The 15861-nt window shown below is 40.5% G+C and overlaps 1 protein-coding gene across 1 annotated transcript in view; it reads left to right on the top strand.

The window, feature by feature from the left end:
* ARPC2 (actin related protein 2/3 complex subunit 2) overlaps window positions 1–15861 on the top strand; it is a 33570-nt gene that overhangs the window by 10940 nt on the left and 6769 nt on the right. The window contains exons 5-8 of the mRNA XM_049888140.1: window positions 4669–4714; window positions 8157–8343; window positions 9134–9227; window positions 15118–15244. Coding sequence (XP_049744097.1) covers window positions 4669–4714; window positions 8157–8343; window positions 9134–9227; window positions 15118–15244 — 454 coding nt within the window. The remainder of the gene's footprint in view (window positions 1–4668; window positions 4715–8156; window positions 8344–9133; window positions 9228–15117; window positions 15245–15861) is intronic.

Consider the following 15861-nt stretch of genomic DNA (forward strand, 5'->3'; position numbering starts at 1 on the left):
TTATATTCACTACCAAGATTTTATAAAACAAGGAAGAAAAAAACAGCCTTAGCCCTCCAAAAAGGTAGCAAAGAATACTTTTCCTCAGTCAGTACAAAAAGAGCTGTTGTAAAAATGAGAGGGATCCTGTTCTATTTCTGTGGCATTATCAAGGCAGATATATAATTTCTGACCTGTTTAAATTGTATACCCTTAGTTTCTCGTGCTGCAAGTATAGACACAAATCGGCCCTTTAAAATTTGTAATTTAATGTTGTTCAGAGCTAGCCTCTTCAAGGATCTCTTCTGCCTTCATCTGCCTTACGGGAAATAATAAAGGATGTCCAGACATTTTGAAATTTTTGATGGCTATGCCTTGTCCACTGGCTTCTTTTGATAGCTTAAGTAGAGTTTTGGTTCCTGTTGAACTATATTTGCTCTGGGGAGAGCCATTTATGGAAGAAAGAAAACGCTGTTACACCACTGTACGAACATTGTGGTTGGGTCTCAAAGCAGGAAGTATGACTCAGTTCCTGAATCAGTTTTCAAATATCTTAGTTTTAACAAACTAGGTTCTCCTTAATCTGTTAAATGATGCTACAGCCATTTCTATTACGTTTCTTTCTGAATAAGAGAAGAAGCTTTTGAATTAAAAATATATGTAATGAAAAGGCTGTTTGTCATAACGAATATGATCAGAAGCTCAGGAAGTTTTTCGTATAAAAACTAAAATTCATGTTAACCAAACAGAATACTAAGAACTGTAGGTAGTCACTTCCCTTAGTTATTCAAGTGCAATTGATTTGCCCCATAAGTTCAAGGGAAGAAGAAAGGTTTAGAGAATTTGGAATCAACGTTACTGCACCTGAAAAAGAAACCAAGAGGAACACGTAATCATACAAAGCATATGTAAAGATTATTATATCAAAGATAGTGGCTAACTCTTCTGTTTACCAGAAAGAGCAAGAGGAAACAAGTGTCTCTATTACAGCAGCCCTGCTTTTAGATTAGCTATAAAATAACTTCCTGAAAAGAATTGTTAAGCTTTTAAACAGATAACTGAAATATTGTGTAATCGTTCTCCCTAGATAGCCCTCTCTTTTTAAAGGTCTAGGTGTAATAATAATAATCCTTGGAAGGGAAAGGCAGTGTTGAGCTAGATTTCTTAAAATCTCGTTTCCCCTCTATGCTTTTCGTACAGTGGAACTCCAGAACACATTGCTATTCTGGTAGCTACCACAAGGTTCAAAGAACCAACCCCACCCGCTGCAGTGGGTGGAGTAAGTAACATTCAGAGTGTTCGAGCAGAGTACACAGTAAATGGCTCCCTGGGTTGGTTAAACAGTGACCAGGCTGTGATAACCACAGGAAGCGTGTTACTTTGTCACAGGCCCTCTTCAAAGGCAGAAAGCCTCTGCTGTTAGGGTGGGAAGGTCTGATGTGAGTGATAGGTTACCTCCATCATTGCCTGGTGTCAGGTTGGAAGAGGGGGCGCAAACTGAAAAGTGAATCATGATTAAAAGTGCAAGTGAAGTAAACCGGGAAGTGTTGGCTGGTTTTGCCAAGGAGAGGGAGCAGAGGAGTTGAATATGTTACGAATTTGCTTCTCAGAACCTCTGAGATTTCTGAGTATTAATTTAGTAAGCTTGGAATTAAACTAAATCTTAGGAGCTATGGTTTCTCCACATCTGATTTCCCCTTCCTCCAAATACTAGTAGTACTGACAGTACAGACTTACAGCTCAGTGGCAGCATACTGGTTAAAATTCTTGTGAGATGTGCTGATTATTTTTTTCCAAACTTCAAGAGAAGTGGTATATGGGACACCTGAAGGTCAGATCTCTCTGTGCCACCAACAAACTGTATGACCTTGAGCCCCCTTCAGTTCCTTTTCTGTAAAAGATACCTCATAGTGGGTGTATGATCACCAAATAGGAACTACACATGGTGTTACTTAGTCTTTGTCTTTATATAAACAAATGTGATCACTGATTGATGCTTTGAGGCCCATTCTGTTATCTAAGTTTTGCATATTGAGACTTTTTTCCAACTATAGGAAAATGGTCAAGTAAATATGTGAGATATTAAGAAAATATCATTCATTGGACTACTCGCAGCTATTCTTAAGATGTTTCCAAAGAACATTTAAGAATGAGGGGCATGGGGGAGTCACGTGGTAATTTTTTCAAAAGCAACATATAGTTTGCTCCTTTTTTTTTTTTTTAATATATAAAGAGTACATTAAAAATAAATTGTTAAGTGCTCGGCGGCTAACCAAGAGGTAGGCAGTTTCAACCTACCAGCAGCTTCTGCATGAGATAAGACCTGGCGATCCGCTCCTGTTAAGATTACAGCCTAGGAAACCCTATGGGGCAGTTCTAGTCTGTCATATAGAGTCACCATGAGTCAGAATTGACTCAACAGTACACAGAAACAATGACAACACATTGAAAATCAGATCAGAAGAAAAATGCTGATTCTCATTCAGGTATTCGTTTTGTGTCCCTGAATGCAGGTGTTGCTCTAGGTACTGAGAGCACAGCAATGAACAGACAGGCCTCGCTCTAGGGGAACTAACTCGCTCCAGTGCTGCCTGTGTTCACAGTGTTTTCTGCAGCTAATGAAATTCTTTAAAACAAGCATGCATATTGGGGAAGCCAGCACAGCTTGTCCAAGGCAAGGTCATGGAAGCTCCATGAGGGAACTTGTCCTGAGGGACCGAATTTCTGGGCTGAGGGCTGTGGGGACCGTGGTCTTGAGGAACATCTAGCTCGATTGGTATAACATAGTTTATAAAGAAAATGTTCTACATCCTACTTTGGTGAGTAGCATCTGAGATCTTAAAAGCTTGTGAACAGCCATCTAAGATACATTTACTGGTCCCACTCCTTCTGGAGCAAGGGAGAATGAAGAAAACCAAAGACACAACAGAAAGATTAGTCCAAAGGACTAATGGAATATAAACCTACCACAGACTCCACCAGACTGAGTCCAGTATAACTAGATGGTGCCCAGCTACCACCACCGACTCTTCTGACAAGGGATCACAATAGAGGGACCCGGACAGAGCCAGAGAGAGAATTGTAGAACAAAATTCTAACTCACCAGGAAAAAAAAAAACCGACCAGACTTACTGGTCTAACAAGAGACTGGAGAAACCCCAAGAGTATGGCTCCCCAGACACCGTTTCAGCTCAGTAATGAAGTCACTCCTGAGGTTCTCACTTCAGCCAAAGATTAGACAGGCCCATAAAACAGAATGGGACTAAATGGACTCACCAGCCCAGGGGCAAGGATGAGAAGGCAGGAGGGGACAGGAAAGCTGGTAATAGGGAACCCAAGGTCAAGAAGGGGAGAGTGTTGACATGTTGCAGGGTCGGCAGCCAATGGCACAAAACAATATGTGTGCTAATTATTTAATGAGAAGCTAGTTTATTCTGTAAACCTTCATTTAAAGTACAGTTAAAAAAAACAAGCATAGGTAACTTTTACTAATTAAAACAAAAGTTTGTAATTTTGTTCATTTTCAGTTTGGTGACTTGTCATAAAATAAGTATTATGGGTTTTCTTTTTTTTTTTGTATCCCACAAAATCCTAGTGGATTGTTAGTGTGTTGGGAAGATGATATTTGTAATTGACTGGATGCCTTTAGACAAAACCCAGCAGCCTGGTACTACTACTGAGTTTTAGTATATTGGCCTTGGTTTTACCTTCTTAGGAAGTAATGATACCTTCGCTCCCCTAATTGTAAGTTTTTAATGAGGGTTACCAATAAGGCCTATCTGTATTTTGCCTCTTCGACATACAGAAGCTGCTAAGCACTGTAAGGGTTATTAGGTTGTTAGTGACTTTAATATTTGTTTTATCTCTAAATAGCTGCCTTTCTACCGCTTAATGTGCCGCATATAATAGTTAAGTCTAAACTATTTCTTTCAAATAAAAAGTTTGTTTTTTAAACTCCATCAGCCTAGGAGCAGTTTCTACCAGGTGAAATAATCACACTGGCAGAGAAAGAATAATCAAAAAAAGGCGTAAAAGGGCCTCTTGCTTTGTCATTTACATTAAAAACCTGTAAAGTAGCCAACAGTAAGCATTGGTTTTAGGAAAAAGGTATTTAAGGTAGGCAACCTTCTGTGGACCTACTATATTAAAAGCTGGGCTAGGATTCAATTATCCATTGTCCTTTGCCTTAAAAACTGGTTGTGAGGTAAGCAATTTTGAAGCATACAAGATAAGAAGGCTAACTGAAATAATTTCTCAACAGTCTCATCCTTTTCCCTTCATTCACCTGAGTTAGTGGTTTACCTGTACTTTTACTTGATAACATAATATGTTTTCTCACTTTAATTTAGCATCCTTCTACCCTCTTGAAAACAAAGATGATTAAGTGCAGCATAGGATCTGGAGGAAAATAGAGAATGTAAAAACAGCGTGGTCAAGTCCTGAAAGAGTGAAAGAAGAGCTTTGATGGAAAGCCAGATCCTAGACTAACCTTTTGGATTCTAATCTCAGTTCTGAGTGACTTGCTTGGTAACTCAGAGGAGTCCATTTCCCCTCTGTATCTAGTTTTCCACCCACAAAATGAAAGTTAGGAAGAATGCTAGTTTGGAGGAGCTTGGCACATACAGTGCTGTATAACTAACAAAAGTATCATGGCCTTTGGATTAACATATTTGTTCTTGTATTTTCCAGTTACTAAAGAGGGTGTATGGAAGTTTCTTGGTAAATCCAGAATCAGGTATGTAGTAATATGAGCAATTGTATGGAATGACATGGAAAGAAACATGTGTTTCCTTTGCCCTGTTTGTATTACCTGTGCTTTTTTTAGCCAGCGAACTTAAATATTATTCATTTTGTAAATATTTCTGCATGAGCCCAGTTCCCACTTCAACTCCCTCCGTAAAAATAGCTTTTAAGAGGCTTCACTTAGTCCAGTATAACCCCATTGCCATCGAGTCAATGGTGACTCATAGCTACCCAGTAGGACAGAGTAGAACTGTCCCATAGGGTTTCCAAGGAGCAGCTGGTGGATTCGAACTGTTGACCTTTTGGTTAGCAGTCAAGCTCCTAACCACTGCACCACCAGGGCTCCTTTGTCCAGTATGGTTAGTGACAATGGGGCGTATGGAATTTTGATGTATGTCATTTTTAACAGTTACTTGATGGGGCCATATGATTTTATCTTTCAGCCAAAGGGCTACTTTGTTTGTACATGGTAGTTAAAATGCTTTTTAAGAGTGTGCAAACACTGATTCCCAGCCCCCAGTAACACCTCTTTTCTGTACACTGCACATGTGGAGAGGGAAGAGAATATTCTCTCATTTTCAAGTGACAAAAATGCGAGCCTTTCTTTAATCCATTCTAAAGGATTTCATCCTAATCTAATAGGTAATCTCTAGATTATTCCAACTCCAGGGGAATTGAAAGGTGACTGGGTCCCTTGGTTAGAACAGCTGCATTATACAGCTTTAAAGCAGTTTAAAGTGGAAAAAACCGACCAATATTTTCATCCGTGTGATTAAGTGATACATCCCAAATTCTGAGGCATTTAGTCAGGTCCCAAAGTGAGGGTAGCGATCCTATGAACAACGCACAGTCATTACTGTTGAGGGTCTTCTTCTTTTTCGCTGACCTTCTCCTTTACCAAGCATGATGTCCTTCTCTAGGGACTGGTCCCTCCTGGTAACATGTCCAAAGTAAGTGAGACAGTCTCGCCATCCTCACTTACAAGGAGCATTCTGGCTGTACTTCTTCCAAGACAGATTTGTTCACTCTTCTGGGGGTCCGTGATATACTCAGTATTCTTCACCAACATAGTTCAAAGGCATCAATTCTTTCATTGTCCAGCTTTTGCATGCATTATGAAGTGATTGAAAATACCATGGCTTGGGTTAGGTACACCTTAGTCCTTAAAATGACATCTTTGCTTTTTAATACTTTGAAGAGGTCTTCTGCAGCAGATTTGCCCGTCATTTGATTTCTTGACTGCTGCTTCCGTGGGCATTGTTTGTGGATCCAAGTAAGATGAAATCCTTGACAACTTCAGTATTTTCTCTGTTTATCACGGTGTTGTTTATTGGTCCAGTTGTGAGAATTTTTTTTTTCTTGATGTTAATTGTAATCCATACTGAAGGCTGTAGTCTTTGATCTTAATCAGTAAGGAACCCTGGGTGGTACAAAAAGTGAGTGCCCAACTGCTAACTCAAAGGTTGATGGTTTGAACCCACCCAGCAGCTCCACACGAGGGAGACCTGATAATCTGCTCCCGTAAAGATTACAGCCAAGAAAACCCTACCGGGCAGTTCTGCTTTGTCACATTGGGTCGCTATGAGTTGGAATCAACTTGACAGCACCCAACAACAACAAAAATAGTTGCCGTCAAATCAGTTCTCTCAAATCATGTGGTGACCCCATGTGTGTCAGAATAGAACTATGCTCCATAGGGTTTTTAGTGGCTGATTTTTCAGAATTAGATCTCCAGGCCTTTTCTTCTGACACACCTCTGGGTGGATTGGAACCTCTAACCCTGTTTGCGCCACCCAGGACTCCTCTGGAAACAAAATATCTAATAAAGAAGACGGAATGCACCTTGTTACTAGGAGTATATTAGATGGAAGGTCTGACAGCAGTCCGTAAAGAGTGCTGAAATATGCTAATCTCCATGTTGACGGGCCAAGTGTATCAGCCAAAAGATAAGTAGCACTGTGGACTTTAAGAGGAATCAAAATTTTTTTTAAAAGAATGAAAGAATCAGATCTAGAATAGAAAAATCATGTAGAAACTGTTGGGGATGCTTGTCACAGCTCAAATCCCAAAATCTATCAGAACAACTGAGGCATAATACATATCTAGAGCTTACATTTCTGTCCCTGGGCTTTTTCTTTTTCCACGGCCTGCTAAAGCAGATAGTGCCAGATTGCAGACCCTGTGTTCATGTAAATGGAAGATACAAAAGCATGTGAAAGTGGCTTCCTTCCTCCTTTCTTTCTGTGGATCTATCTAGCAAAGTATGGAAAACTCAGCAGGCCATACTAGATTCTTACATTTCTTCATTCTCAGGATATTCTCTGCCTGGTATCCTGAGCCTTACTTAAAGTCTGGTTTTAGCTATAGTTTTATTTAGTTTGTTTTACTTGGCTTCTTCAAGTTAGCAAACCTCAACTCTAAATATTTCCTGTTTAATCTAACCTTCTTGTAGTCTATTTGCTTATCTGGTTTTCAGGTGCCCAAAATTGGAATAGTGACTGGTATTATTTAATACTGGAGTGCCAGAAATGTGCTAAGCACTACCTAGAATAGTGACTTAGACAGTCCATGCCCTCCAAGAGATAGATCCAGCAAAAAACAGACCTCAGGAATGCTTTGGGAAAAAATAAAATAGTAACACCATGTAGAGGTTTGAGATATCGATTACCCACTGTGGTCCAGGAGCTTTTAAATACTGTATACTCTTTTAATTCTCGCAATAGTCTGCCCCGTCCACCACCCCCGCCCTTTTTTTTTTTAAACAGATCCCAGAATTGTAAAGGTTAGGCAATTTTTCCAAGGTCACAAAGTGACAAGCTTAGGATTTGGACCCAGTTCTGTTCAGCTCAAAATAGAGTTCCCTACACCTCCATATCATACTGCATTTGACAAGTTACTTTGCTTTTTTGAATCTCTTTTTCCTTCTGTAAAGTGAGAATGACCTTATCTGGCCTACCTACTTCAAAAGATTGTTATAGAGACCAAATGAAATAAAATATTTTAAAAATACTTTGAAAATTTTACAGTATATACAAATAAATCTGTTGGGGGTATATATATACAAGTGGGCTTTAGGTTTTTCTGTACCCTGCCTCCTCCCACACAGGGTTTTTGATGGCATGTCCAGGGATATATCTTATTATCAGAAAGCCACCCAGCTGCTGATCATGTTGGCACTTGGCACCTTAAACCCATCAGAGAAAAATATGATTCACATCATAGCTTGTAACGATATATTTCCCCTTCACAACTTACGTCTGGAATGCTAGATTGCTAATCAAAGTTCCCAGTTTATGACTTCCTTCCATTCCACATTTTTAATCAGTCATCTTTGATCTTCAGTTTTTTGCTTAGCATTTTTTTAATTAGCTGTATGTGTTTTTAGGGATTTTAAGTATAACTGCTGGGTTTGGTTTTGTTTTTCCCCCCTCCAGGATACAATGTCTCTTTGCTATATGACCTTGAAAATCTTCCTGCCTCCAAGGATTCCATCGTACATCAGGCTGGCATGTTGAAACGAAATTGTTTTGCCTCTGTCTTTGAGAAATATTTCCAATTCCAAGAAGAGGGCAAGGAAGGAGAGAACAGGGCAGTTATCCATTATAGGGATGATGAGACCATGTGAGTACAGAATTTGGTCCTGAAGCCTGAGTGTGGCTTACATCAGGTTGATGCTTACTGAAAGAAACATGGCGAGGTTAGACCCTAAACTCAATTGTGGGAATCCCACTGAAACATTATTTTCATAAATTTCCTTAAGCCAGGAGGTAGATAATTAAAAAAAAAAAATAGGCCAGTTCTCCTAGTCTCCAGATACTGAGAATTGGCAAAAGTTGAGAAAAGAATCCTTTAGGCTCCACTGTTCTGAGTCCAGAAACCCTGGTGCCATAGTGGTTAAGTGCTACAGCTGCTAACCAAAAGGTCGGCAGCTCAAATCCACCAGGCACTCCTTGGGAACCCTATGGGCAGTTCTGCCCTGTCCTATAGGGTCACTGTGAGTTGAAATCGGCTCTATGGCAACAGGTTTGTTATTCTGAGTCCCCTGCAAGAATATCAGGAGGCAGAGAATGACCATAGGTTCTGTGTTATTGCAACTCTTAAATCATACTATAAACCTCATAGTAAATAAAATTTAAAAAGTGGAGTTCTGAGAATCATTAACCCTGGATTCCATGTCATACCATGTATACAAGTTAATAAAATCCACTTTTGGTCATTCCATCTCCTCCTCCTTTTAGGACATGCATTTATTATGCCAACTTTGTTAGCCATAAATGCCTAGTCTCACTGGCGTGCCTTGTTTAATTAATTAAGAGATTCATGACTTTAGCCTGCTACTTGACATATAGGTTGTGTTGACAACACCCCATTCTGATTCTGGACTTACTTTTGTGGGTTTTGTTCCCCTTAGGTATGTTGAGTCTAAAAAGGACAGAGTCACAGTAGTCTTCAGCACAGTGTTTAAAGATGATGATGATGTGGTCATTGGAAAGGTGTTCATGCAGGTATGGAGTGGACGTCTTGTGGGGGCTGGGGGGCGGTCCATGGCATGCTGATTTATGCCTTTGCATAAAAACACACCATAAGCATAGAATGGAGAACTAGCAGCTCTTCATTGATACTGGAACTCGTTGAAGAGTCAGTTAAACAGCCCCTTCGAACTCTCTGAAAGTTTTTTTCCATACCGGCTCTACCCTTGGAGGACAGGACTAGAGGATGAGTTGAGTACTCGACATAGCTCCGATGTGTCTGAATATTAAGTGGCTTTCCTGCTATGGGGTCTTTGACCTAAAGCTCTATCAAGTTTCCTACCCTCTGTGTTTCCTCAGATTTCAAGGTCTCCTTTTGGCTTGGTTTAGTCCTAAAGTCTTTTCAGGATGGAACTGATAACTGATAGAGGAGAGACTGGCTTGATTGGAATGAGATTATCCTAGGGTACATCCCTCAGAAGCTCATGTAATAAGAATAGTAATGGGTTTAGCAGGACATCTCGTAATTGGATTTTTGGTGCAGTTGGACTCTGCCATTGTAGACCCACGTGGCTCTGTCACATTGTCTGCTAGCCAGTTGCTGGCTCCAGGATATGAGTGACATCCAGGCTGATTTCTTCTAAGATGGCTCCGTATTCAAGATCTAGTACATGGGCGGAATTCAAAAACAGCTTGTGCATTCATTCCGTTCTTTGGCAGGGTGATGAAATTTAAGAATCCTGGGACGGGATATTTTTTGTCAAGACAAACTGAAAGACAGTTATGCTTAATCTGGTGAGGATATTTTGTACGTCGCCTTCTAAGTGGCTCATGATAGATATCCCCAATTTGATCCATCTCTAGTGGCTTTTTTGTGTTTTGGCTGATTAATCAGAAACTCTGGTTTTGGAATCCCAGTGCAGAAAATTTGGAACATTGACGCTTCCAGAATTTGAGAGTTCTGAGTTTTATGAAAGTATATATCTATCTCCCGCATCTGCAGGCTCAGCCTCTAGACGGGCATTTCATGTGTTTCTCTGCAGAATTGACAGGGGAATTAAATGCAGTCGCTCAGAAATTGGGCTAAATCCAGACTGATGAACTAATTTTAAAAGCTCTGAAGTATATATTTAGATTTGACTGATTTTTTACCAGTCTTGTTCCATTTTATTTCAGGAGGCATCTTAACTTATTTATACTTTAAACAGACCTATTTTGGAGAGCTTACTTGAGATTTGTTCCTTAGGAGAATTTTGTATATTTTTTTGCGTATGATTTTAAACTCCTTCCTCAAAGTACATGGGGTAGGGTGCTTGTCTAAAAGGGAAAACAGAGCCTCTTGCATTTTTGCACTAGCAGTATCTCTAGTTAGTGACTGAGCTGGCTGCTGCGCGGGCCCATATGGTGTCTAGGAATGTGAAAAGGCTGTGCTCAGGAAGCTGTCTGCCCTGCCATCCTCTCTGGATTCAGAGACTGGGGTAATGTATTGCAAATGACCATAGAGCACTGGACTTATTTTGCTGAGCTTTCCCCAAAATAAGTCATCTGAGCTTCTTCCTGGGCCTAGTAATTTTAAATTTCTAGGAGAAAAAAGAACAATGGATGCCTGGCACAGAAAATTGTGACCAGGGGATGCTATTTGGAGTTCCGCATGGTCACTAATTTGCTTGCTGTGGGCCCTTACGGGTATTCCCATGCCAGCATGCACATCCAGCCTGATCAGAAGACAATTCGTGCACTTGTCCTTTGGCAGGCAGGCTCTAAGGGCTGCTTACCTGTCTTTAGAAAAACCCAAGGGAGTTTCTATTCCACCACTTACTTAGAGTGTCATAGTACGTGGTTCAAGCTGAGCACTAGAGAAAGTGTAGCCGGAAGTCATCATTTCAAAGTTCATTCTGTGAGAAGCAATAGGACCATCACTTATGTTTTTACAGATTAGAGCTTGGTGAACAATCCTTTTCACATTATTAGATCTTAAAGTCAGTCTAAGGAGCCCTGGTGGTGCTAAAGCACCTGGCTGCTAACCAAAAGGTCAGCTGTTCAAACCCACCAGCTGTTCCTTGGGAGAAAGATGTGGCAGTCTGCTTCTGTAAAGATTTACAGCCTGGAAAATCCTACGGGGCAGTTTGAGAGTAGAACTGTGAGTCGGAATTGATTCAACGACAATGGGTTTGGTTTTTTGGGGCATTATTCATTTGTAGTTGTATCTGTAGGGCAGATTCCTTCAACTGGAAACACTGTGTCAAATGACAAGTGCATCAGTAATTGTTGATATCGCCAACCCTCCTGCCATAGGGGTTGTGCCGTTTCCCTCCCACCTCCAGTGCATGAGCCTGCTCATTTCCCCAGGATGGCGTGTCAAACTTTTGAATTTCTGCCAGTCCAGTAGGTTAAAAATGGTATCTACGTCCTCATGAGTGAAGGAGGTCAAACATCTTCTGTTAAAAGCCATTTTGTTTTTCTTTTCCTATGAAATGTCCCTTTATGTTCTTTACCCATGTTTTTAATTGAGCTATTGATGTCATCAGTTTCTTATATAATAGGGAGATTAGCCCTTTGCTTGCTGAAAATATTTTTCCCAGTTTGTCAGTGGACTTGTTTGGTGTTTTGTGTTTCCATGTAGAAGTTTGTTTTTCACGGTCAAATTGATCAATCTTCTCTTACGGCTTTTAGATGTTGAGTCATAGAAACACCTTCTCTGCTCCAAAGAAATTTACCTGTGTTTCTTTCCTAGTGTTTTTACAGTTTCATCTTTTACATCTAGATCTTATCTGTGGAGTTTCTTCTGGTATGTAGTACAAAAGTGGGTCCATCTACGTGACTACCCAGTGGTCCAAGTAGCAATTATTTAAAAATCCATGTTTGCACCACTGATTTAAGATCCTACCTTTATTATGTACTAAATTCCTATATGTATTTTAAGTTTATTCTGCCTTTCTTATGATAAATTGTGCTTTGATGGAAAAGAGAAATCATGATATTCAAAAGGCATCCTAACTAGACTAGCCAGAGGGAGAAAAAAGAGGCAGTATTTCTGGCATATATGGAATGAAGGGACCCAGGAACACTAATGAGGATGAAGGGTTGTTTGAGTTTGTTTGTTTGTTTTAAAAAGTGTTATTGAAGAAGAGGAACCAAGAAGCAGCAGAGACATGACATCACATTGGCTCAAGGAAAATGCCAACACTGACTGTATTGTTGACTGGTTATCTTAAATGTGTTATTTTCCGTGTACAGAACTAATAAGTCATCACAGTTTTACAAATAGCCCATCTGGTTATGAGCATACTACATGGACCAGTGAATTGGAGCCTCAGGGAATACTTGTCAAACACAAGAAAATGCCTCAGGACAGGCTGAGCAAATTCACGTGGAGGGCCCTGCTGGAGGTTCAGCGGGGGAAAACAGCAGAGCTCTTCTTTCTTTTTTTGTCTTTATTTTGTGGCCATTGAGCTTAGATATAAAGAGAAAATTTCACCACGATGGATATTATGATGACAAAGCGTTTTATATACAAGTTAGCGTATGCCGACAGATGAACTATAATAGCACATTTTATTATTAATCCGGTTACTACAAAATGTATTCTTTAGTTGTTTTCTAAATGACACTTATAAAAGTATCTAGGGATCTCTGGCTTATTTACAGTCAGCGGTTCTCTAGTTCTTTTCCCTTTTTCAGGTGTTGCTATCTCCCCTTTGAGCAAGAGCTATCTAACGCCCATACTTCTCAGTAATCCCAGTTTACACAATTGAGGAAAAGGGATAGAAATCAAGATCCATTATCTGAGGAATTTACTTTTTTCTACTAGAATCTTAATTTTTTTCTCCTTTTTACTTCAAAGTCACTAAGAGAGGAAACTGGCCTGATTCCTTCCCTCAAACTCTCCCCCCCACTTCCAGAAGAAAAGAAGTCTTATAAAACTTTAACTCCTAAGTCACCAGCCACTTTGAGAATCTGATTGACTCCATGGACCCGCTTGCCACACGTGTACCCTCATGCACAATTTTAGATACGTGTGGCTGGCATGACGTGGTTTTTCTCTGGCAGTTAAATTATAGTAGTGCTGAGGACTTGGTTCAGGATCACTAAAAAGGGGACAAGAGTATCAGAGAAACTGTTTCATAGGTTGTATTTCCAGGACTAGTCAGACTTCTCTTTGTCGGAGCTTGATTTCTTTGTGTCTGAGTCTTTGGAACCATCCTTATTTGTTGAGATCTTTTGGGGAGATACTCTTGATCTGGTAAGGCTAAAGAATACAACCAGTAGGATTTAGAAAGCTTTCTAACCTCTTTGCAGAATGAAAGATGTTTTCTAGAGAAGGATAGTTACAGAAGCCCTTGTTTAGGAATTTCCATTTTGAGTTACCTTGACTCCTTCCTCCGTCCTCAAATATTTTTCCTTTGGGGAAGCAAATGTACTCTAAAGGGAGCTGAACTAACCCAACTTATGGTACTTCATTTTCTTGCAGCTGTAAGAAGCCGAACAGTGCTAGCTCAGGAGCCAGTATGGCAAAACAGACGAGGTCCTGACTGGGCATTAAGACTCCCCAAGTGTTGTCTTCTTTTGCCATGAACTTGCTGAGGGCTTGCTGTTCAGTGCATATTCTTCGTACCTGCAGAGTATCGTAATAGAGGTATATAGAAAAGACATAAAAACTCCAGTAAGAAAGAAGCCAGCTGCCCCCAGCTATTGGAAATGGTGATATTTGAACAGCAGTAGAAGGACACCCTAGATAAAATAGTTGCGTAAGCCTGTGTGCCCTAAGAGACCTTGGGAGGTCTTTGGTTCCATCCCTTTGCCATCATCTTAGAAGACCCACCGAATGAATTTGAATTATCCTGTTTTACTGGCCTTTCTGGAAAATCTAGTTCTGTTTTTGCTGATCTAGATTGAGAGAAATGTGTATTGTATTGCTTGTCTATTTATATAGGAATGTACAGATTGTAAAAACAGGAGGTTTGGAGATATAAGTAGAAGGAATGGCCTGGTTTTTACATCCTCAGTCATTTTTGTGTAGATTGATGTGAGGATAGATGCATTTTGTCAAGATGGATGGGCTCTTAGGCAGAGTGGTGGTCCAGGTTCAGACAGTAGCCAGCGTTGAAAATCAGACTTCAATTCTCATGTCACTCGGTCTCCCTTTCTTGCCAAGCACTAACAGAACCTGGCTTCTTTAGCTGCGTTGTCTCCTGACCCCATGAAGAGCTTACATTTGGTCTAGAGTTCTGATTGATGAATTCCAAACAGTGATGGGATCTGAAATACCTCAATGAAGCAAGTCTTGTGGAAAGGCTGGGAGCCAGGAGAAAGTGTGGTATTCATGAAACTGGAAGGAGTGGAGATGGGGTGAGAGGAGTGATGGAAAATTGGTCAGATAGTAGGGGGCTTTATTTTACATGCAAAATAAAAAGGAATTTAAACCTTGAGGTCTTAACCAGGCTAAAGCTTGGGCTCCACTCACCCTGAAATTCTAATATAAAGATTTTCTGAAAAACCTAACCTCTTCTCACATTAAATCAAAAGAAAAGAGTAAGCAGTAGTCTTTCTTCTAAATTTAATCTAAATTTACTCTGGTTCTCTCAGTGCTTTTCGATTTGTTGTCTGTTCCCACCTTAGTTGAAGTTTCAGATGGAGTTGTCACCTGTGTTGATCCAAAATGAGAGAAAAACGATTAACAAAGCTGCTATCACATTGTAAAGATCTGACTTAAGTACTTAGTAATCTCTCCTTTTTGAATCTGAAGTACATCGGTAGCAGCCAGCACCTTGTGATATTTCAGGTTCAGTGTAGTCTGTTTTTAGCCATCTGCTGGTCCAGAAGATTACACAGATCGCGCCCCATAGGGCAAACCCCGTAGCATATGTTGCTTCTCACTCATCTTACACCTAATTCTCTCCTGGTTGCTTTTGCTTCATCTTGGAAGGAATTCAAAGAAGGACGCAGAGCCAGCCACACAGCCCCCCAGGTCCTCTTCAGCCACCGGGAACCTCCTCTCGAGCTGAAAGACACCGATGCCGCCGTGGGCGACAACATTGGCTATATCACCTTCGGTGAGCGAGCAGGATTGCCTCTTCTGTGCAGCTCTTAATGGGTTTGTGCTGAAGGATGCCTCCATGTGGACAGAACCTTTGTTAACAGTTTTAAGGCGGGCCCAAGCAGGCATACCAAATTGTTCCTATTGCCATTGCCATGACTGTAGGAGGGGTGTCATGGGGCACTGATGACAGGGCAGGCCCTGTTTTGTGTGCAGTAATTCTTCTGTTTTTTCTTTTTTTCCCCCTCTTCCCTTTTTTTTTTTTGCTAAACCGTATGTGGGGAAAGGGTAGTCTCTGATGTCAAGGCTTAGGGGTTAGGGCCTCATAGCTGCTGCTAAGCAGCTGGATAGGAATTCTTTGTCATTTTGGCATTCTTGTTTTTTTTCTTTTTAACCCTGAGCTCCAGCCATGATTCACTCGTTCCACTTGCCCACTGAGGAAATTCAAGTCTTCCCTTACTGCAGTTGCTTCAGTCTTGTGAGCTGGCTGATTATTACAGCATGGTTTGGAATAACAGCTTATTCACATGGCATCTGTGCCGCTAAAATGTCTCCTTTTTTTTTGAAGTTGTATTTAATTAACCTCAGTACTAAAGGTGTACCTGCTTATTGGTGATGATCGAGTGAGTAGAT

This window comes from Elephas maximus, chromosome 6 (assembly GCF_024166365.1).
Source record: "Elephas maximus indicus isolate mEleMax1 chromosome 6, mEleMax1 primary haplotype, whole genome shotgun sequence".
Taxonomy (NCBI): domain Eukaryota; kingdom Metazoa; phylum Chordata; class Mammalia; order Proboscidea; family Elephantidae; genus Elephas; species Elephas maximus.